The sequence below is a fragment of the Plectropomus leopardus genome, chromosome 5 (assembly GCF_026936395.1).
Source record: "Plectropomus leopardus strain MGB_pleo_1.0 chromosome 5, ASM2693639v1, whole genome shotgun sequence".
In the NCBI taxonomy this organism is placed as follows: domain Eukaryota; kingdom Metazoa; phylum Chordata; class Actinopteri; order Perciformes; family Serranidae; genus Plectropomus; species Plectropomus leopardus.
Window position 1 is genome coordinate 23444626 of NC_142180.1, and position 23229 is coordinate 23467854.

Sequence of the window (23229 nt, forward strand, 5' to 3'; positions counted from 1 at the left end):
CAGAAAACAATATGGCAACCAACCGTCAAACGGCCTCAAATTTCAGCTAACCGGTAAGCTAAAATATGTTTCTGAAACCATTTCAGACGATAAATAGGCAACGCAGTAACAAAATCTTGGATTATATTTTAGCAGAACTACTTGTTTTTACCGTTTTTTTCTCAGTTTTTCAGTCTCTTTTCTTTTTTTATCACACAGGGAAACTGGCTTCTTGTTCATAAATTCTCCGACTAGAGCCAAACAATTCGTTATTATGTTTATAAAGACATTTTTGTGTAGAAATAGGGAATACAGTAACACAATTTTGCTTTATATTTGATCAGCAATGCCTAGTTTTACCGTTTGGTCTGCATATAAGACAGAGGGATGGCATATGAAAGTGCCGCAGTAGTTAACTGTAGATTGACTGAAGCCCCAGAAACAGCCACAATGATTTTAACTCAGAGGTGAGCAGGGAGATCTATCTCACAGGTTTATCACACTCTATTTGCACATAATACCCACATTGTTGCGATACAATGCTGGTTGAAAAAAGCGATGTATCCTTTTTAATGTCAGTGTATTGTTTACTTCCCACATTTGTAATTTCTGAAGTCAAGAAGCGTTTTAAATTGCAATTAAATGGGTGAAAAAAACTTAAATCCTTCTGTGATTTGTCCATATGAGGTGTAAACCATCCACCAAAACCTTTCCAGATAAATATCCTAGATTTTAGGATTTGACAACATTGAGGGCTTTGCCTTCACCTACATATATATGAACTCTGGCACATTGTTAACCCTTAAAACTTTTTTTAACTATCCAGTTTAAGTAATTAATGGTGATGTTGAAAATATCAGTAGTTGTTAGTAATAAGCATTGAGTAGAGACAAAATACTTAACAACTGCCATCTCTAACAATGTAATGACTATCAATGGAAAATTGTTTAATTTATGTATGTTCAAAATGGTGAAATGTAACTAAGAACGTAATTTAGGTATACGTATAAACACAATGGCAGATTATTATATTCAGGGCTGTTAGGCCTATTGTTATTTTTTGGGGACAAAAGAAAAAAAAAGCCTATATATTTAGATTGGGGGCTATTTATAAAACATTTGGGGCCGAAGCTCGGATTCCCAGAGCTAATGATACCAATGTTGCACTTTATTTATGGATAGTCTTGGTAAGTTTCCAAACAGTGCAGTGCAGGATTCTGCAGCGTCAGTCTTGTGAGAAATGTCAGTTAAAATCAGATACCGCATTAATAATCCGTCATCTTGTGTTTGCAGTTGTGGATCTATTACAGCTTTTGGACATGCAGTCAGCCAGTCATTACAATATCTCAACTACACAAGATGACCGAGGATGTCGGGCATATCAGATCGGACAATATGCCACACTCTCCCTACCAACAGCTACGATATTTGGCCCTCTGTAAGTATTTTTAACTCGGCTGAAAGCAGGAGCTAATGTCAAAACCTACTGCATCACTTTCAGTTAGTAGATAGGGTTTGGCTATGTTGTGGTCATGACAAAATTACATCAAAGGTCCCAAAAGGAAGTCATGTCAGACTCACTTGACTCCACACTGAACCAAGCTATGCTTGTGTACTAAAAACTACTACTAAAACTAAAACTACAGTACTATGAGTTTTCTTACCTTAGAACTCTTAGCAGCAATAACATTTTATAAAAAGTTTCTATCAGCATATTTTACTAACAAACACAATATTCACTGTCCGTCAATGTATTCCAATTTTAATTCATGTTATTTCTTGAAAATCGAACACAATTTGTAAAATATTATTAATTTACACTCTAGCATTGCTAAATTTGAACTAAAAATCTATATCTTTTCTAACAAAGACTGATTTTTCATTTCCAGAGAGCTGACAAGGTCATACGTGACCGCGGTGAACCTGTTTATCTGGGGCGGTTTTTCTTTCCATCATGTGTAGGTTGAAAGGATTTAGCTGAAGGCTTTGGTGTTTAACTTGACCTTGAGTGTCTACACACACGGGGTGCTAATGCCGTCTGAATGTGTCAGCTTTGTGATACAGTTTACATTCACGTGTGAAGCGGCTCTCTAAGAGAAAAGTCCTCGGTCACTCAGTGACACCACGACCGTGTGTTTAAAATCTGTACCGTCCTGGATTCTCATCTCACAACTGTCCATGTCCAGTAAATGAAATGTGCATATGAACACGTGTATGACTGTGTGTGTGTGTGTGTGTGTGTGTGTGTGTGTGTGTGTGTGTGTGTGTGTGTGTGTGTGTAAGAGTCGTCTGTATATGTACATTTATTTGTGTATGTGCTAACGTTTACATGACAGTTTTCCAGATGAGCTCAGTGTGCTGATGCGTCTGCGTCTGGGTCAACGGTGGTCACAGGAGACGCCCCTATTGGTCATTTTAGGGCAGGAAGGGGAGGAGCTTTTTCAGCTGAAGGTGGGGCCGAGACTCTTCACTGTCGTCAGTGCCTGGGAACAACACTATGAGTGAGAAAACACAAAAACGCTCACACAACCACAGACAAAGACACAATGATCCAGTATAGATACTAAAGGAGTTCCACCTAAATGTGGAGGCGATGCCTGAGTAGGTATAAAAACTCTGTCATCTCTCTGTTAGTGAATCTCCTAAACTAAGGACACAAGGAGGGTGTGAAATTATGGACTGCGTTGCACAAATTTGTATGTACTCTATGTCTGCATATGTCTAAGCAGCAGGGATTTAAGAGACACTGCCCCAAAAGTAGTGCAACTATAGCAAAATGAAATGCCAAATGAGAGGAAATCCTTGGTTGGCTTTTACTTTAACTTTTTCTGGCGATTGAGTTTACCAATAGCAACCAACAAGCCTGCATACGCTGCCTTTAAGTTACCTTGTAAGGCCAGAAATATAACTAAGTGTATGCTTGATGGCTGCCACATGTCCTCTGTGTCAGTTTGGCATGTCAGCTATGCGCGTCCTCAAAAATAAACGCAACGCACATGCAAGACACAGTATGTATATAAACAAAACAAAACAAGAGAGCGTTGCATGTCTGTTGTTTACATCCCACTCATTGTGTAGTTGCGTACAGCCTGAGTTCTCTTGTGTGCCCTCTAGAGGTCCTCCAGTAACACGCGTTGTGTATAGGCAAGTATATATACAAAACACTCATGCTGGATGCGGGATGTGTACACAAACACTAGGTTGAACAGCAGCAAGTATATCTCCAGCCTGAGATTGAGATTCAACAGAAACGTTTTCAAAATCTGAACCACAAAATCATTGGTCATATCTGTGGTATGTGACAGTAAAATTCTCACAGGTCTGATTGACAGGTTTCCTGCGGCTCCTCTGTGGGATGGCCTGTGGCACAGCCTCTCCCTGTCCGTCTCTCTGTCCAGACTGGAGTTGTATCTGGACTGTTGTCTGAAGGAGAGCACCCCCTGGCGCCTGGGCCTGGGACTGCAGATCAACACTTTAGGCCTGACGCTGCTGGGAGGAGCTTCACGTCTGCATCACACACCCTTTACCGTAAGCCCCAAGCGACCTCGGGCAGCAGCCCCTCGCTCTTCTGGTCTTCATGTCACATTCCTCACCTGGGCCACAGTCCTCCCCTCCTGACCCTGACAAAAACGATGGAAGGAGGAGGGCTCAGTGTGAAGTTCAGTGTCAAATTTTGGCATAATGCAGTTAATGCATTAATTGGTTAATTTGTTAAAAATTAAAGGAAAAGTCAGAAATTGGGGTTTCAAACCACTTAAAACTGTTGTAATCACAGGATCCCTGTGAACGATCTCATGATGTCCTCTGTGAAAACTTTGGAAAAAAAACAGATGGTTCTTACTCGTCTCACAGTAACTCTTGAGCCGGCAAATCTGGAGGTCTTTGTGCGCACGGGTGAAGTTGGAGTGGGAATAAGACTAGAATGAAAGGAGGCTGATGAGATGAGCTTCTCAGGAAACTCATTCCTCATCATCAGCCCACAGCAGTGACAGCTGTGTTTCCTATTGTCTCACCTTCACCATCAATCTGCCGTCACCACAAAGGACTTACACTGACTGTACAGCAACAGACCTGGTAAACCACACATAAGTGTCTGCTGCAGGGTGAGATTAAGCACTCATAATGTTCAAATAAGCATGACAATTCTGGAGTGGGCCTATTAGCAGATACACTATCTTAAAATAGACTTTTCAGGCTTTCATGCAGTGTTTGTACGTTTTTCTATGAAAAGTAAAGCACCAAAATTCGTGCATATCCCACATAATCATGAGCCAGTAATTCATGTATAACCTGTGTACTTGGGTCGGCTGTGATGTCATGAGTAAAGGGTGGGACTGAAGGAGAAAATGAACTTTAATGCATTAAGAACCGTCGTCATCATGTTTCTTATCTTAAACCTAACCACAGTAACGTTACTGTAACTTAACCTAGAGTATGTAGCATCATTTATGGGGCACTTGTTCATAGGGTTAGGGTTAGGGTTGTCCCATGAATGAGCCTCTTAAACCAACCTCCAAGATGCATTTGTTTATTTTTTTGAATTAAAACCACAGCCTGCAATGGTGGCAAACTGTCAAAAAATAGCTTGTGAAGTTGTGAAGAATACCCAGTTTGTTTTGACTTTCGTTGTTGTTCATAAATTTTGCTTAACTTACATTCAACACAACTTCAAAATGTGATTTTTGCGTTGTGTATAGAGCAGAATATACTGTACGTGGCACTCAGCACTGCAAAAGCAGCGAGCAGAACATTTCCTTCTCATCAGAGGCCATTACAAAAATCTGCCTCAGGCTGCTGAAACCCGCTCAATCTCATCCGGGCCTTAGCCTTCCTAAATTATCTATTTCATCAGTCTCAGAGCTCATTGTTTTGTCACATTTTTTTTTTTTTTTTTTTTTGGGCACAGGATTTTTTTGTTTATAAAGTTAAATTTTTGTTTTATTGTCTCTTTATTTAAAAAAAATAATTCTAGGGGGCCTCCAGAGACCAATTGGTTATATTGCTTTATGTTTAGGGACGGCTCTAGTCTGTTGCTGTTCACACTCTGTTCTAACCTGCTGAGTATTAAGAGGTCGACCCTGAGCTGTCTGGCTCTGTGCTGCCACAGGAAGCTGGAGGGATATATGCTGAGTATATGTGTGTCAATGTGTGTTTATTGGAGACTTTGGGTGTCCGGCTTGGTCTGTTGCTTTCATCATCTCTCCCCTCTGGGCTGTAAACGTGTGGTCAGCCAGCCCCGTGCTGGGCTTAGTCCTCCAGGGAGGGGTGTGTGTGTGTGTGTGTTTTTTTTTAGTTCAGCTCCTGAGCTTAAGTGTGTAAGGCAGCTACAGTCAGAGGAGTGCAGAAGTTACCTTTATCAGAAGCCATGCAGGGTGCTGCGGTGGTGCTACTGCTACTGAGCTGCGTAAGTCTGACCGTCTCTATCACTGGTCTCTGTTAAAATGTCGATGATGGATTCAGGTTAAATTTTTTAGACTTCCTGACAATTTAGGGTAAAACAGAGAAAACTGTTAGATTTTGAATGTCTAAGTAAATTGTAAACGGCTCTAAAAAGCATGTTTATTTTTTAGAAATGTCATTTATTCAGAGCACTATATAGATCAAGATGATTTGTAACTGTTACAATTTTTGTTTTATTTTTCTCATGCCTTGTGTAAATACGTAATGAATTTATATACATCAACATGTTGGCTTTGAAGTCAAACTTGACTTTCTTATCTTAAACTAGCTATTCTGTAGCTTTTAAGGTGGTTAAAGTGGGTTTTTTTCTGTAAATGGAGGCATTGCTTTTGGCTGTGCAGTTTCTTTGTTAGTTACATTATGTATCACCAGAAGCTCAAATATTTCTGCATCGGTTTAGGGGGTTGTTACATGTGCATGTGAGCAGATGAAAGGCAGTGAAAGATTTTCGCATCAACAAGTAAATCTCATAAAATGCGGTGTAGAAAATGTCACCATGGGCAATTGCAGAAAAACTAATTTAACCTTGAAATCTCTTGGCTCCGTGCCTCTGCACTTAAAGGAGTGATGCACATATTTACAAAGCAGTGGATAAACTTACCTAACAAAGTCAGTGCTAACAGCGTTTTTATTATTTTTATCTTTATTCCAATTCAGGCATGGCCATTTCTATCTATCCATCTATCTATTTTTTAAAAATGTAGTCAGTTAGTTAACTTAGTCATGCTGTACATCTACACTGAGTCACAATCACAGCTGCAGTTGAGCCGTATTTGCTCACATTTCATGTCTCCATTTTTCTATTTTCCACCTTCACTTTCTCTCAATGAAAAGGGCTAAAAGAAATGACAGTACTATGTAATCCAAAGTCAGACCGTTAGGAGAGAGCAAAGAAAACGTATGTGGGACTCCAACTGTGATCATATTATTTAAATAAATTTAATGGTAATCTTAAAAAAGAATACTTAATTAAAATAACTTTGTTTCATATTTTCTGTCACTGTTTCCACACAGCACTAAATGAGACAGATAATCTACTTACCCTGTTGCCTTGTAGCATTTCAGATTAATTTCTACATCTCACTGCATATAAACAAAAACAGCCATTTAGGAGTCAAGGAGCAAAGGAGTCTCTAATGCAGCTGTCAATCATGTCAATCGCTGCTCGTGATCTGCAGTCAAACTGTCAAACTAGGCAACACAAATAAAATGTCAATCAAGATTATGTTACAGTATTGTTTATTTTCTCACCATTTTAGTGCACTGTTCGGTCCTAGGTATGTTGGTCAACCGTTTTCGACATGGTGGCAGGGTCACAAACTTTCACATTTTACAGCTAAACAGTACATTAAAACGTCAACATCTGAGGTGAAAAATAAGCAATGCAGTAACAGAATCTTGATTCATATTTTATCACCGCTGCCCAGTTTGACAGTTTGACAGGTCAAAAGCAGTGATGTTTTTGGCATGCCACACTTTATTCTAGACAATCCCATTATAAACAGCAGGAAGAGGAGGGACATGATTTTTTTCACAAACTATCTCATGTATGTCTTTCAGAATATAGTGACAGTTTCAGCAAATATGACAAAGTCATTTTTGTAAAAGTTGCCAAATGTATCTTTAAAGCTGTATATGTAAAATTTGAATGTCTGACCTCTGCGCCTTCTAGTGGAAGCATCAAAACAGACACTGTAGCAGACAGCAATAAACACTGACTGCTATCATTAAAATAAAATTCACATCACTGAAGCTTTAAAACCAGATTTTGGATTAAACTCTTGAAAGCTGGTTTTGTTTTGTCTCCTGTGTGTCTGTGGTGTGTTCAGGGCACCGTCCAGCAGATGATCTTTGTCCTGGGAGATCCTACAGCAGCAGAGCAGCACTGTCAAGATCACAGCAGCACCTGCCCGGCTCTGACAGACACACAGGTACAAAAAACACACCACTGTCTGCTACCAAACACTGCTACGAAACTTTGGATTTTACTCGCAAGGTTTACATTCTAATAACGTCTCTTTTGTTTCTTTTTTCTGATATTATAATCTCTACAGCCAGGCACAATGCTCCATCAAGCATAGTATTTGCTAATCCAAAAACATGTCCTTTTTTTTTTGCTTTTTATGTGCAATATTTATCACTAAATCTTGATAAAGCCCTGGCACACCCACACAGGTGTTACATTCATATGGGCTGATGAGACTTCTGGGGCCAGTTTCTAGATATTTTACATTGGTCTGTAGTGTTTGGCCCATGGGTCAACTGATTGACTGTTTTTCAGGGCCGATGCTGATTTTTAGTAGTTAATGAGACCGATAGCCAAACGTTTGGAACCGATATGCATTTACAATAAAAATTAAAATATTTCCGTCAATATTTAGAATTTGGAATATAATAAACTTTAACATAAAACTTTGTTTAAAAGCCTTTAATAAATGTTTAATCAAAACTGAAATGTTTAACATCATATCCAGCAGGTTCCTAGCAAACTTTTAATTTTAATCAAATAAAGTTAACATTTTAATAAAATATGAATAAATAAAAATAGCTCCCCGAGGTTTTACAAAGTAAAAGTTCCACCCACGCTTACACTTTCCATGGCGCTTTGTAATTAATTAATTTTACCGGGGATCATTAAAATAAAATGCTGATACAGATAATATGCAAAATGCTAAACATTGGCCCCAGTGGTCTGTCGACTCGTAGTTAGGCCAGTCTTTATTTACTTTTACTCTAATGCCTGATAGACAGTTTCACAAAAATAAAGGCGGAGGGGGGACTTAAAGGTACAGTTCACCACAAAATCAAACTGTATTAGTGTAGTTTGCATTTGATATTGTTTTGGTGTGAGCTGCAGAGTGTTGGACGTATTAGCCGTAGAGATGTCTGCCTGCTCTCGAATATTATTGGCACTCAGCTTGTGATTGCTCAAAGTGACCAAAAAAAAAAGAAAAAAAAGATCTGAAAAACTCAACAGCAATGTCTCTTCCTAGAAATCATGGTTACGCAAGATAATCCACAAGCCTTGTTGTAAGCATATTTTAATGTAAAAACTTTTTTTTCTACAAAACTACATCCGCCAACCATGTAACTGTGCAGAAGGAAGCGTGCGTCTAGTCATGGAAGAGACACAGATATATGGAAAAGATGAACTGATTTAAGACACTGTCAAAATCTATTTTTGAGAAATTAGTCAACAGGAAAAAGTTATGCCAGCTATGCTTGGGGTTATGGGATGTCACCAAACTTTATGCAAGAAAAAGCTAATCGGTAGTTTAAGGAGATATTAGTTAATCTCAGTTTGTACACGCCCATACAGTCTTATTAAAGGAGGTCTGATTAGGCAAAATAATTGAAAGCACCCTTACTGGTGAACTGAGAGTGTAGGACCTTAAATAATCTCTCTCAGCTGCACTCCATAATAGCCATCATCCTATGGTTGCAGTTCCAAAAAAGTGAGTTTGTTCTACCTGAGATGGTAGCGGTGCGGTTTATTTTTTGATGGCATGTTAATGTGAATTTGTGATCCTTCAGAGTATTCATCCACAGTACTGCATCTGTGGGTGCACCACTCCTGTCTGTCTGTGGAAGCCACACCGGGAGTGTTTGTCTCGGAGAGGTTTAACATCCTAAAAATTTGAACTGCATGTTTTACTTGTACGTGATCCCAATCATATCCTTTGGGCATTAATAATATAACATAACATCAGTGCAGTTGTTGGTTACAATTTCCTGCTCTCAGGTCTTTGTCCCTCTCACAAAAGCTTGAAAATGAAGACTCAAAGAGGAGTTTTGGGGACACAGGGTGATATTTTTCCCTATGTACATTTTTCCTAGGCGGTTGTAGCTATAGATGAGGCAACCAATCAGCCTGAGATTGAGGTATCATCCAGAGCAGAAAATCCCCTGTACGGCACGACTCTACAGACTGCTCCCACTGAGCTGACACCCAGACTGGATCCGGTGGACAACAGGTCCCCTGTGAAGTCCCACCCTGATCCAGAGGAGACTAAAGCTGTAGTCATCAGCCTCACTGACACAGACACTCTGACTGAAGGCTCGACCGACGGAGAAAAAGAAAAACCAACAGCTGCGAGTGAGAAGGTAAAACAAGGAGGAGATACTGAACCACAGCTTCCCTCTCTGACTGAAAAAGGGCAGCTTTCTAATGTGACCTCTGATGTATTAGGGACAATGAAGGAACCATGGAGCACAGAGGGGAGTATCATATCCAGTACTCCCTCTGTCCACGCACTGCAAACTGCTCAGTACCCAATACAAGTTCATCAGCTGATCATTGTAGCAAAGGAGGACTCAACAACAAGTGACACACCTGTCCTGAAAAATGTTGCAACAGCCATTTCAGGCCTTGACGTTCAACCTGAGATCCCCACAGCTCCAGGTGTCTCATCAGGAGATCCAGAAACAGAGACATCTTTCTCTACTGGGCCACAGTTTGCTACGACATCCACTCTTATCTCGGGGCCCATCACAGAACCAGGGCTTGTCACTTCCAGCACGAACCCTTCAACTGCAGGAGGAGTGAGCGAGGCAAGACAGGAGGCATCATCACTAGTCATTATACCTCCAGTTTCAGGAGACCCCACAGCAAAACTCTTAAGACAGAGAGAAGACAATGTAACTGAGGACTCTGATGTACCAGAAAGAGATCAAGCCCCAAACCTGACTGTTTTAACCACCACTCTACAAAGCCGAGAAGCACTAGGCGCCAGGAATATAGAGGCTGAGACAGGTAATGTTTCAGTCAGTGGGATAAAAGAAAAAGAGGAAACGGAGGACAGGGAGGACAGACTGCAAACTGTTTCGCCCAGAGCAGAAACATCACCACAACAACCACTTCCAGGTGGAGAGCAGGCAAGTGGGACAGAGACAGATGGAGATGAGATAGATTTAGAGGAGGAGGAGGAGGAGGAAGTGCACACACATGCAGAGATAGAAACAGAGAGTTATGATGATGACGCTGACATTTCTGAGGATTATAATCATTCCTCAATTGATCGGATCTCCCAGTTCAGCACTGAAGACTCCTTTATCCAATCAGAGACTGAATCCAGACATCACAGGGCAGGATCAAGACCTGGGATGAGGGTAAGACACCGTTTACCTGTGTAAAGCTTCATAATCAATAATCAAAGCTGGATTTCGCATTTAAAGTCATTTTTGTCACTTTAGGTCTGGGTATACTTTAAATGTCAGGATTATTCGCAGTGACACTGAGGACAGAGTGTTAATGATGTTATAAATGCATAAACAAACCATATAGGAAATTTTAATCACATTTGTGTGATATTCTCATCTCGTTTTCTGTCATGACCTTGGATGAAATTGAGTTTGCGCTGAGCTGATTTAATGACTTAGATGGCAACATATATCTGTGTCAATTCTAGCACCTAGAGAGCCATGCAAGTGTGTGTGTGAGTTTGTGTGTGTGTGAGTTTGTGTAAGAAGGGAGGGGTTATTCTCTTCAGTGAAAGCCGTTGTCACCCTCTCCTGGCTAAACTGTGGTACTGTAGCTCATCTGATCTCTCAGACCAAAGATTGTTTTGACACCTTAAGTTAACAATCTCTTCTAGCCCATACACTTTCCCTTTATCACAAAAAACAAACAGTAACATAATCATAGACACTATAGCCCCTGAGTATTTGCATTTGTGCTCTAATTTTACTGTCTTCTGTCTTGGGGATAAGTTAAAGTTTATTCATTAATCAGTAAGTCCTAGTGGGTTGTTTTTGTAGTTGGGTTACAGTTATTTTTTGTTACTGATGTAAATCCAGATCTAACTGCAGCACCTCACTCTTTCTTCAGGGATTGCAGGGTCCACCTGGGCTAACAGGACCACCAGGGCCTAAAGGAGACAAAGTATGTATTAAACTAAACTTGAATCAAGACATCTTTTTTCGCATCAACGTCGAATCGAAAGACTCAAATTGAATTCCTCATAGTGATAATAAGATAGTGTCCAACTATGCAGCCCTAGTATACAGCTAGAAACTGCTTTAAGCATGGTCTGAGTCACGTCATTGCTTTGGTTCATAGACTCTTGTCAGCCAAGCAGTAGTTTAGAAGCCTACTTGTACTTGTACTACAATTTGAATTCAAATAAATATATATTCTCATAAAATCTACTAAAACACCTAAACACCATGTTTTTAGGTTGTGTAGAAATTAGTGAACAGCAGAGGTATTGTAGCTTAGAGACATTGTACATAAAGATGGAAAACTTCCACACAAGTGAAGTTTCCACACAAACTCCACGCTTTATAATAAAATTGAATTAAGGTGGTACAAACTAAAATCTTAAAGTACATGTCAAATCATCTTTGTCAAATGTTTTTTGTAATTTTAGGTAGTTCTTCACATGCTTATGTATGTTTAAGTTTTAATTTTACTTAAAAGTTTGTTTTTAATTATTAAATATAACTTTAAATTGCGTTTCTGCCTCATCTATATCAAGTAAATAGAAATATATTAGCCCTGATAAAACTGTTGCATGGCCTACATCTCTAAAACCAAACTAAGTCTGGGACTGGTTTTTACAAAAATGATTTGTGATAGTTTGTTTCATTTGTTGATTTATGTTAGATGTGAAGTGGCCTCTTCACTTCAGACAATCAACAAAACCTTTACCCAAATTAAGCCTCAGATTGAGTGGCTTTTGTCTGCCATGTGAGGTGATTTCTGCAGAGAGAGCAAATTGGTTTAGACCACATCAGTTTAATCTTGTGAGGAAACCACAATCAGATTAAATCCATTTCCAGATTACACATTTTAAACAATTAATCTTTGCCATGCTGAAGCTAAATGACATGGCAACAACCGCAGGGGTTTGGTAGGCAGTTCATATTGCAGGGCTGTTTTTTGTCAGCTTTTTATTGAGTTCCTCAAAAAATGAATTGTAGCAGCCTTGAGTGATAAATTTAGATTTTTATCTATGCTGGTGTTGATCAAAATGTCAACAGTGTAATCAAGACTCTTCCTTTATTCCACATCAAAAATAATTATTTTTTCTGTCCTCCAGGGTTATCAAGGCGTTATGGGCAGGACCGGGCGGACAGGATACAGAGGCCCCGTTGGTCCTCCTGGAATGCCTGCCATTGTTGTATATAAAACCTCTGAAGAAGAGTGGGAGGCTTTCAAGGTAAACCGCTGTTGTAGCTCTGACCCAGTAACAAGTTGCTCCATTGTGGTGCTACACACTTGAAGTTATGCTCTAAGTACAAATATGGAGATATACATACAGAAATGCGCAATATTACAGCAGTATACTAAACACATACAGTACATGGAAAAAAAGTAGTTTAGTTTAATACTGAAACAGCAGAGACTGTCAGTTTTACTGATTTTCACATAAATATTGTGAGTCTTTGTGTATTGAGCCTTCACAAAATAGCAGTTTTGTAGTATGAGTACTATTACACTGTCTTGTAAATATTAGTCACATTGTGACACATGTATTCATATTAATGTTTTGCATGTTGGACTATTGTGACCTCTATATATTTTATGGTAAAAGATTTAATATACCACAAACCAGATGAAGGTGCTTCACTAGTAAAACTTCAACTTTGCCAGTTTAGATACATATTTAGCGTCTGTTTCTTCTTTTTTTTTTTGCATTATTATATTTCTCATGCTTAGGCTATTGCCCTGAAAGTTTGTTTTATTCAATGCACTTCTGTTTGAGGATTATTTGTGAGATAAATAGGTTTGCTCTGTTAAAGGAATACTTTCTTTCTCATTATTTTGCAGAAAAAGAAGTTCTATAAAAAGCTGATTTCTTCCTGGCCGGTAGGTGTTTTTCTTTCACTGATACAAGTCAGTCAACATCCTGTACAGCTGCTCAGAACTCCATCAACACACTTTATTATTACTTTATGACTGTTTTTTTTTTTAATTTTCAGAAACTTAAAGGGCCTCCAGGGCCACCTGGACCTCCTGGAGATGATGGACCACTTGTAAGTCAACAAAAGCTATATCTATTTACACTTTATCATACCATAAGAATACAAAACATTGACAGATTGTAAGAGGACTCCTGTGGCTAAATTTGTATTCCAGGGGCCACCTGGAATTACTGGGAAGCAAGGACAAAAAGGAGTTCAGGGGAAAATCGTAGGTATCTCCACTTAATTTACATCTTAGGCGAGTATACAATGAGGCTTTGCTACCTCATCACATCAACACGCACCACCTCCTCAAGGATTTTATTATTTACACCTCTTCAAGTGTCAGTCATTTAGAAAGACAATGTTACGCTTCATGCACCGTACATTACTTAGTTTCTGCTCTCCTTGCCACAAAAAAGCCACTATTATTATGAGAAATCAGCACAAAGAAACAACTTGGCTGACAGAAAACGGGAAAAAAGTCATTAATGACAAAAAATAAGAGAATATGGTATGTGCAAATTTAAAAATTTCATTTTCTTCTTGCATTTGTACCGTGCTCCAGATGGCTTTTGCCTTCTTAGTTTCATGTTCACCGCATACACTCCACTGCACTATTTCCCTTATGTTTGATTGGTTATAAGTTGATAGGGTGTATTAATGTAATTGTTATGTATTAATTAATTTATGTATTATTGTTGTGTATTAAATAATTGCTGTGATGACTTATACTGTAAGGTGGTGGCTAGGATGTTCAGGGCTGTTGTCACTGTATTATTGTAATGAAATTGTCATTCAGGATACTTGCTGGATGTATTAGTTGTGAATTTTGTGAATTCTAAGTTATTTTTTCTGCAATCAAAGTTCTCATGAGACCGGGCAAACTGCGTTACATCTCGTGTTTTTCAGGGCAATCCTGGACCACAGGGTTTGCCAGGACCCCAGGGCCGACCTGGAGGAGATGGGACCCCAGGAGAGGACAGTGATCCAGGCCCTCCAGGCCCACCTGGAGAACAGGTAAATCTGCATAGAAACATGTAAACGGTGTGTGTTTTTTCATCATTGTAATGCTATCAAGTAGGCCTTTAATATGTTGTTAAATTCCTTTTCACCCATATTGTACATCCAAGTGTAATCCGGTTTTAGCTTGATAAATTCACTTTGTGTTTCGCTCCATAGGGTCCCGAAGGCTACAGAGGAGAGCAGGGCAGCAAAGGGGAGCTGGGTGAGTGGGTAAGAGTGGCCTGGACTTCTAATGTTATGGGGACAGAAATTTTGGAGGCCTTAATATCTATCTATCTATCTATCTATCTATGTATCTGTCTGTCTATCTATGTATCTGTCTGTCTTTCTATGTATCTGTCTGTCTTTCTATCTCTCTTCTCTGCATCTAAATGTCTCAGCTTTTTTGCAGAAGTGCTTTGTATTCTTTTGAAAAGTCACTATATTGCTGGACCAAAGCATTGCATTTGTAGTTATTTTTCTCTGTTTTCAGGGTTATCATGGGGAGGCTGGGTTGCAGGGAAATAGAGGACAAAAAGGAGACAAGGTCAGAATCAGAATTCACCACACACAAACACATATCCTTCAGGAGCAGAGGGGGTACTGTGTGTTATTTTGATTTTCCTGTCTTTGCTTTAACCAGGGGAATAAAGGAGTCATAGGCATTAATGGTGTTCCTGGCTACATTGTAAGTATGGGTGACTTCATGATTTATATGGAAAATGGACTTGCAGTTGTATAGCACCTTTCTTCTGACCATTAATTCCACCACTCATTCATAAACTGGTTGCTGGGGCTGCTGTACAATGTGCCACCCACTCATCAGTTAAACACATGCACACTCACTCACATTTGGGGGCAAGTTGGGGTTCATTATCTTGTCCAAGGATAGTTTTACATGCTGACAGGAGGAGCTGGATATCACATGGCTGATCTTCCAATTAATGCCAGAAGCTGACAGCCCTTTTCATGGCCCCATCGTTTTAATGTCACTATAAAGGACAATTCAAATAAACATTTACATTTTTCTGTGCTGAAAACAATTACTTTATGCTGTAAATTTGTATATTGAAACATCTGGACTGTCGCATGTTTACAGGGAATGCCAGGAGCCAGGGGTCCTACTGGTTTTCCAGGACCATCCGGACCTCCGGTCAGTTTCAGACAGCTCACTGGGTGACAATTATCCATATAAATGACAACTATCTATATAAATAACAATCATCTAGATTATCACACTCAAAGTCCCTGATGTCGTCAATAACTGATATTCTCTCTCAATACACTGCTGTTTTTTTTCAGGGAGAGATTGGAGCTCAAGGCTTTAGTGGACCACCAGGTCCACCTGTAAGTTTTCTAATACAATTTTAGTATCATATTATCTACAGAAAATGGACAAAATAATTATGCTGGTGCATATGTTTATGTATCTGTCCTCTGCTTAGGGCAAAATGGGCCCCAGAGGAGTAAAAGGTGTCTTAGGAGTTAAAGGACCTCCGGTAAGTAAAGATCTAGTTGATGAAGTTGTAATCCAAACTGACTAATAAACAGATGTTTGTGAAACAATATTTTATGCTATCAGGGTCATCAAGGTGTACTAGGCGCAAGAGGAGCAGCTGGACCTCAGGTGACGAGACACTTACAGATGTACTCTTTCTTACAGAGACCAGATAATGGTAAGCTAAGGACATTTACTTACCTTAATAAAAGCCTATTGTTTACATATATATTTGTATTTCTTAAGGGAGACCCTGGTGTTAATGGAGTGGTTGGGTTACCTGGTGTCCGTGGCCCTCAGGTAAAGCGAAACCTTTAAAAGTGTTTTATTACATGTAGAATAAAGAGTCTAACAGCCCAGTGTAATAATAATAATAACTTTATACAACAATGAAAGCCAACCAGTCCTACTGAACATAAACAAGGAGAAACTAGGGTAGAGTTAGGATAGAATTAAAACCAGAGGACAAATAATGCAAAATCTGTAATGTCAATATGATATAATACAAAGAAATAAACCAAAAGTAGTATGCAAAGTATTGTGAGCTGGTTTGCATAGGGGCAAGGAGAGGAATATTACTCCACCCCTCCTTTAACTGTGACCATCAATAATGTGCTTTACTTTCTTGCAAGTTTTTGTTTTGACAAAGTAGTGATGGTCAGTTTGTGAAAAGTTCTCTACATATAGGACTCATACTTTTCAGTTTTATCAATATAAGTAAAAAGATTATGATTTTTTTTTCTCACAGGGAAGCCCAGGACCAGATGGACCTCCAGGTCCTAAAGGAGACCCTGTGAGTATACAGGGAAAACAAAAATTGTAAAGGCAGCAGTAGATTGCAGTCATCGTTTAACTCTATAATTGATGGTCTGTTTCATCAGGGTGATCCAGGAGATGAAGGGGACATAGGGGAACCTGGACCGCCTGGACTTAATGTAAGACAACAGGGCAAAACCCTCTGCACGAGCTGCATTAAGAGAAAATATGAACTCAAATGTTCTGTCATGTTTTTGTCATGTTGGAGCTTTTTATGCGTCCAAACCAGCAAAAGCCACAGACAGAGACATTATGTTTTCAGGTTGTTCGTACTGTACTGTACTGTACATATGTCCATCCCATTTTCATAAATGTCATATCTTAAGAACCCCATGGGGGAATTTCTTTTATTTGACACAGATGTCTACTTGGAATCAACAATGAACTGATTTACCAATTTTAGTGATCAAAGGTCACTGTGACTTCACAAAACATGTTTTTTGGCCATAACTCAGGAATTCAGTAAGATGATTAAGTGATGACATTTTATATCCAAAGGGTCAAAGGTCAACTTCACTGACATTCTGCAAACACACTTCTTTAGCCATAATTCAACATCACAACTCATTATCACAACTTTGGTGTTGATTTTAAAACTTTGCTGATCGTATAAATCTTCTGAGCCAACAGGTTAGAGATGTGTATGAAGAATCAAATTTTTACAATTTGAAGCATCTTTGCACCAACATCAATATTTGAAGCATTGTCTGCTGTCATGGCTACATATGAGTCCTGACAGACATGGATATAAACTGTAATTGCATTGTTTTTTGCGGTTTGCAGAGGCGGTAATTCTAGTTGCCTTCTCATTTCAGGGAGCCAATGGGAATCCAGGAAAGCCTGGACCCTCAGGTGATCCAGTAAGATTACTTAAAGCAATTTCAATATTGACTGCAGCTAAAATGTTTACATCAATTATCTGTTATACAGTAACAGTTGATTGAGCTAAATGTGTAAGTGTGTGTGTGTGTGTCTGTGTGTCTGTGTGCACTTGTCTCTACCAGGGCCCTAAAACCAAGCAAGGCGAGAGGGGTGATCCAGGGTTTAAAGGAGACGTGGTGAGTTTAATCTTTTCGGCCTTTTTTCAGTTGATAATTGATCAGTTTATTTACTTGTGAATTGATTCACCATCTTGTGTTTGTGTACAGGGACCTCCAGGGCCTCCAGGTAAACAAGGATTAAAGGGGCGACGAGGCCCTTCAGGACTTGAGGGACTTGGAGGACCAACAGGGCCATCAGGACCTCCTGGACCCAGTGTGAGTGAAAATAAGCTTAATGAAAAGACATGTTTACTGCCGATACTAATGCAAATGTAATAATCAGCTTTTGTTTTGCGCCCGCATTTGTTGCTGTAGGGTTTAGATGGCATCATGGGGGAGCAAGGGAAGCAGGGAAAAGATGGATCAAAGGTGGGTTTCAAGACAGCTGAATAGAATAATGTTTGTAAACGTGTACATGTGTTGAATACATGAATGTACATGTTTTTGGGTTTTTTTTGTAGGGAGATCGAGGGCAAAATGGTATTAAAGGAGTTCCTGGGCCTCGAGGTGACAAGGTACTTCCTAGCTCCCTACTTTGCCCCCCCTTACTCAGACCACAGCACTCACTGAACACAGCCTTCATTTTAATCTCAGCTACACTTTTGTAAAGTTTGATGACTTTGTTTTGCACGGTTGTGATGTTATCTTGTTTAAAAAAAAAAAAGCAGACAGACACCTAGAAAAAACTGTAAACATCTGGTAAAACCCTCAAAACCACTTCTGTAGTAGTTCCCGCCACAATAGGACCACCTGGACATAAGACTTGATCACACAAGCACGCACAAACATAGACTCACAACATGAAAACAATAGCAGCTGTTGCTACATTGTTGCAACTGGCAAAAAATACATCCTGTTTCATGTGCTGAAGCTATGCTAGTGTGGATTTTACTTTATGATCGATTTTGATCATTTTTCCTGTCAAAGGGTCGAGAAGGTCGAGCAGGATTTTCTGGAGTGCCAGGTCCAATTGTGAGTATGAGTCAGTAGAGATTAAGTTTATTGTAGATGCTGATCAGTATGCTTCATGTTAATGGTGTGGCTGTGTTTTCTGCTTGCAGGGAGAGATGGGAAAATCTGGACAGAGAGGACGTGAAGGAGAGCCTGGTATTAAGGTTCCTATGTGGCTACACTTCTTACTCTGTCCTTATGTGACTACAGTGTCAAATTTATTTCAAACGCTAGTTTCCCATTTGTAAGTCAATTTCTATTTTTAATGGTTTCCCTCAACTGCTAAAGTAGATGTTTCCGAGGACCATGTTGTTTTTATATGTGTGAATTTTTTGTGTAGGGAATGCCTGGATTCATTGGAGTGACTGGACCGAAAGGCCTAAAGGTATAAGAAAGACCCAAATATTTGTTATTGAATGTGATGGAAACCTTTTATTCCGGTGTAGGTGAACAGAAATTTGGAATTTAATGAGTCATATTAATATTATCTGTGTGCCATCTTAGGGATTTCAAGGTCATTCAGGTAACAGGGGACAGGATGGACCTCCTGGAGTCCTGGTAAGATCGACAAACAGTATGTCGACAATCTTATTTCTAACTTCAAACAATCACAGATCACCTCATGGAGATCATCTGCGTGTTTATTTTAACGTAGCCCGGTCTCTAAATGAGAAAGGCCTCTTTAGTATGTTGCGATTTGTCCAAATCCATGAATAAAGTGTCCAAATGCTTTTAGAATAAGATTTGTTTCATAAAGATATACAATACAAACTGAATAAAAACTGTTGGTGAATACACCAAACTTAGAAAGTTTCAATTTAATGTTCTCTTTTTTTCTTTTTTTGAGCTAAACATTCATTTTTCTCAGAAATTACTCTTCAGTAGGACTGATATTAAAGGGTTGACCAGGTTAAGGATGGTGTTAAACAAGTTTGATCTTTCTATCAGGGACCAATTGGTGCAAATGGAATCAATGGGGACACTGGAACGCAAGGACCAAAAGTGAGTTTACTTTACTAACGTAAAAACACTGGATGAGTTGACTTGCTTGCCTCACAGTGTCACAAATGTATAACTGATACTCTACTAAAGTGACTTCAGTCAAATCACTTCTTAAAACCCATTTTTTAGATTTTGCTTTTATGTGACGCCATCTTTTTATTTTGTCTTTTTTTTGTTTCTTTTATTTTTTATCTATTTAATGCTTATTTTAGTGCTTGTTAATTGTATTTTGTCTCTTTTTGTGTCTCTTTCTGCAATTTTGTGTTTTTCACTGCTGACTGTCTTGACCACGTCTCCCTTTAAAAGAGGTTCTTAATCTCAGTGGGACCTACCTGGTTAAATAAAGGTTAAATAAATAAATACATAAAAAATAAAATGTTACCTTTTTAATTTATGTTTTATCTCTTTGATTTCCTTTTACTTGCGGTTTTATTGCTTTTATTGTTTCTATTGTTATTTTTGGTCTATTTCTTTGTATTATTGTATACTGACATTAAGCATCCTGCATCCTGCATTATTTGTCCACAGCTTATAATGTTTTTCTGCTCTACCCTAGTTTCTTCTTGCGTGTGTTCAAAGCACTTTGCGCACTCTTTTTTTAAAGGTGCTTTACAAATATAGTTATTATTAAGTTATTATTTCATATTTTGCACAGGGATTACCTGGGAAGACAGGAGCCCCTGGCTTTCAAGGACCCGTAGGGAAGAGTGTGAGTGTTATTCACTTTTGTTTCCTGGAATGAAATGGGATTTTTCTGAGTATGTGGTGGTGAATGAATACGTTAAATTAAAATAACCAAACATTTGTGTCAATCAAAAGGGAGAAGCTGGCAGCAGGGGGGTGAAGGGGACACCAGGAAAACCCGGACAGAGAGTGAGATATGGCATCGCCATCTTTTACTTTTGGAAGTTACAGTGTAAACACTTGGAGTAATTTTGCTCTGAATATTTGGTAGTGCCACAACATGATACTTTGAATGCACGTTGAGATTAAAGGACTGTTGTTTTTCTTTAGGGGGTTAAAGGTAAAGAAGGCCCAAGAGGACTTCCAGGAGTTGAAGGCTTAAAGGTATTTGTTAATTCAAAGTTTGTATATGCTTTTATTATATGCAGAATATTGGTCTGTCATGTTGGACAAATGTGTTCACATGGTTACTCACTCATTACATTTTGTAATGTCACGTGTTTTCTTCACCTTGTTATATTTGTTGTGAAGGGTAAGAGAGGTGAGGAGGGAGCAAGGGGGAAACAAGGCCGCACAGTAAGTAAATTATTTCCTGTTGTTGTTTTCATTGTAACAGTTTGTATAGAATCTGTGCTACTTTATGTCATTGTGTAAATGTTATTGAGTGCAAGTCTGCTCTTTTTTTCTGTGTTTAGGGGGAGATGGGCATGTCCGGACCACAGGGATACAGAGGACCTGATGTAAGATGATGTCATTTGTTCTTTGCATCCAGTCCTTTACTTCCTCATTCTCATCACCTTCTTTTTATTATTGAAATATCAAAAGGCTCATGAGACTTCTAATGATAAAAAAGCATTTGATTTTTATACAAGTTGTGTGTACAGTGTATGATAGTGTTTCTCCTCTGAACCTGTCTTACAGATGTGCTCTAAATTTTATACAATTTGAATTCTCATAATGGAAAACATAGATGTGGTTCCCTTTCGGACATTTTTGCATTTTGTTTGATTCAAAAAAGTCAAGAGATTAGATTAATGCAGTGCTGGGTTTAAAATGAGAATGAAAAGTCTAGCAGTCAACACAAACAAGCTTTTCAAGGTGCCCTCTGTCATGGTGCAGCCTCTGTGTCTTTTGCTTTCAGTTAGTTTTTGCACACGGTCACACATGAGCGTGTTTGTAAGGCCGGTTGAAACATTGCAGATGATACACAAAAAAACCTGACTGAATACATGTTTCTTTCCTCCAGGGTATCCAGGGGAACATTGGACCCTGGGGTGAAGGTGGGCCCCGTGGTCTTTCAGGTGACAAAGGGCCACAAGGTCCAGTTGGCCCGGTTGGAGTTACAGGTTACCCAGTAAGTTTATTTGTATGCTTTTGTTGTCATAGGAGTGTCAAGAAGATAAAAATAGTACAATAACATAAAAAGAAAAATTAAAGAAAAATCCGTCTTTACATGGAGGTTTTGGGTGCACCTTTAATAACCTGTCATGCCATTGAGGGAGGGTTTGGGACAAAGGCCTGAGCCAAGATAGCAGCATGAACACATTATATGTCGGTCTCTAGAGAAAAATGAAAACAAGGTCACCACCTGCCTTTCAAAATAAACTAGTAAAGCTATCAAAAACAAAAGAAAAAGAAAGAAAACAAAAATAGATAACAGACCAAAATGTGCTGCAGAGATACCATAAAAACTGTGAAACTGTAACATATTTTAGCTATATTCACACACCAAAGTTTGTATCATTTCCTGTATGCCATATGATAGAACAGTTCATAACATGGTATTTTGCATGTGTTTTGATAAAAGTCATATAACAAAATAAACACACAGTCTTTACTTGTAGTATTGTAATATACTTACATGCAAATGCAAATACATTTTTAGGTACACAAAAATTAGCTCACCTAGATGAGCACGCTTTCTTCGGGACACTTTGAGAAGAGATTTTAAGGCAGAAATAGGAAGTATTTTTGTGCAATTGTTGCTTTACTCTTTCTGCATTTAGGGTAAAGATGGACCTCAAGGACCAATTGGATCAGCAGGTATCAAAGGAGATAAGGTAAAGCTTGTTTTAACTGTATCAAGAAACAATCAGCTCAGTGATTCATCTCTCAGTTGTTTCCATTGTCTTCTCAGGGATCCAGAGGAGCTTTGGGGCAGGAGGGAGTTGCTGGTCTCGATGGTGAGGAGGTAGATTGATTAGACTGTGTTTGTCACAGATTTGATTCATTTCTTTTCTCATTTAACTGAACGCAAAGGCACTAAAATGTTACAGGATTATATATTGATGCAGTCTGTGGATTTAAGTCCGATCACATGTACGAGTAACCCAGTGTTTTTGTGTTTAGGGTCCAGCTGGACTGAAGGGACCTGAGGGACCTGCTGGACAAAAAGGTTTTTCTGTGAGTAAATTTGTCATTTCATTATTCAAAACTGTGGATAAAAGTGTGATTTTTCTTCTGCACATTCTTCATCGTGATGCTACCTTTTCAAGAATTTAAAAATGCAGCAAAAAATAGAGTGTAATCAATCAATTAAACTTTGGAAACCTTCTGTTTTACTTACATTTCAGGGTGAAAAGGGAAACACTGGGCCTCCTGGACAGAAAGGGTCAAAGGGAGCTGAGGGAGACAGAGGCAACCAAGGGCCACAGGGACCAAAAGGTGCACCAGGGAAACAGGTGTGAGGAATTATTTCTAAAATGTAGTTTCCTGGAATACTGTTCTCTCTCACTTTCATACAGTGACACGGGACAGTGTTATCTGCATCCTTGTCTTTTTCTGCTTGGAAAATACATCAGAATCATCTTTAGACTATAAAAGTCAGACAGCCCTGCAGCCACAGATGTCTGAAATATTAATACAGACCCACTGGAGTGTGCTGAATAT

General features: G+C 39.0%; 2 protein-coding genes and 1 long non-coding RNA gene across 3 annotated transcripts; all 3 read left to right on the top strand.

Annotated features, from left to right (window-relative positions):
* On the top strand, positions 1–3163 carry LOC148189575 (uncharacterized). The gene is made up of 3 exons (XR_015776540.1): positions 1–53; positions 1273–1417; positions 2316–3163. It is a non-coding gene; the product is annotated as an uncharacterized LOC148189575 (long non-coding RNA).
* On the top strand, positions 3161–16756 carry LOC148189576 (uncharacterized). Its single transcript, XM_088077328.1, has 20 exons — positions 3161–3164; positions 3299–3507; positions 7269–7370; positions 9277–10548; positions 11267–11320; positions 12480–12599; positions 13211–13249; positions 13363–13416; positions 13520–13573; positions 14257–14364; positions 14527–14580; positions 14843–14896; positions 14993–15037; positions 15449–15502; positions 15652–15696; positions 15795–15848; positions 15932–15996; positions 16094–16147; positions 16596–16640; positions 16729–16756. Exons 1-20 carry the CDS (start codon positions 3161–3163, stop codon positions 16754–16756), a joined length of 2514 nt encoding a protein of 837 aa, XP_087933454.1.
* LOC121962323 (uncharacterized) lies at positions 16127–23027 on the top strand. The gene is made up of 21 exons (XM_088077329.1): positions 16127–16147; positions 16596–16640; positions 16729–16782; positions 17479–17515; positions 17668–17721; positions 17812–17919; positions 18019–18072; positions 18165–18218; positions 18631–18675; positions 18765–18818; positions 18995–19039; positions 19159–19212; positions 19603–19656; positions 20312–20365; positions 20476–20529; positions 21036–21080; positions 21587–21694; positions 22347–22400; positions 22478–22531; positions 22690–22743; positions 22914–23027. Coding segments are annotated over exons 3-21 (1098 nt in total). The 5' UTR covers positions 16127–16147; positions 16596–16640; positions 16729–16780.
* Positions 23028–23229: the final 202 nt, after the last annotated feature.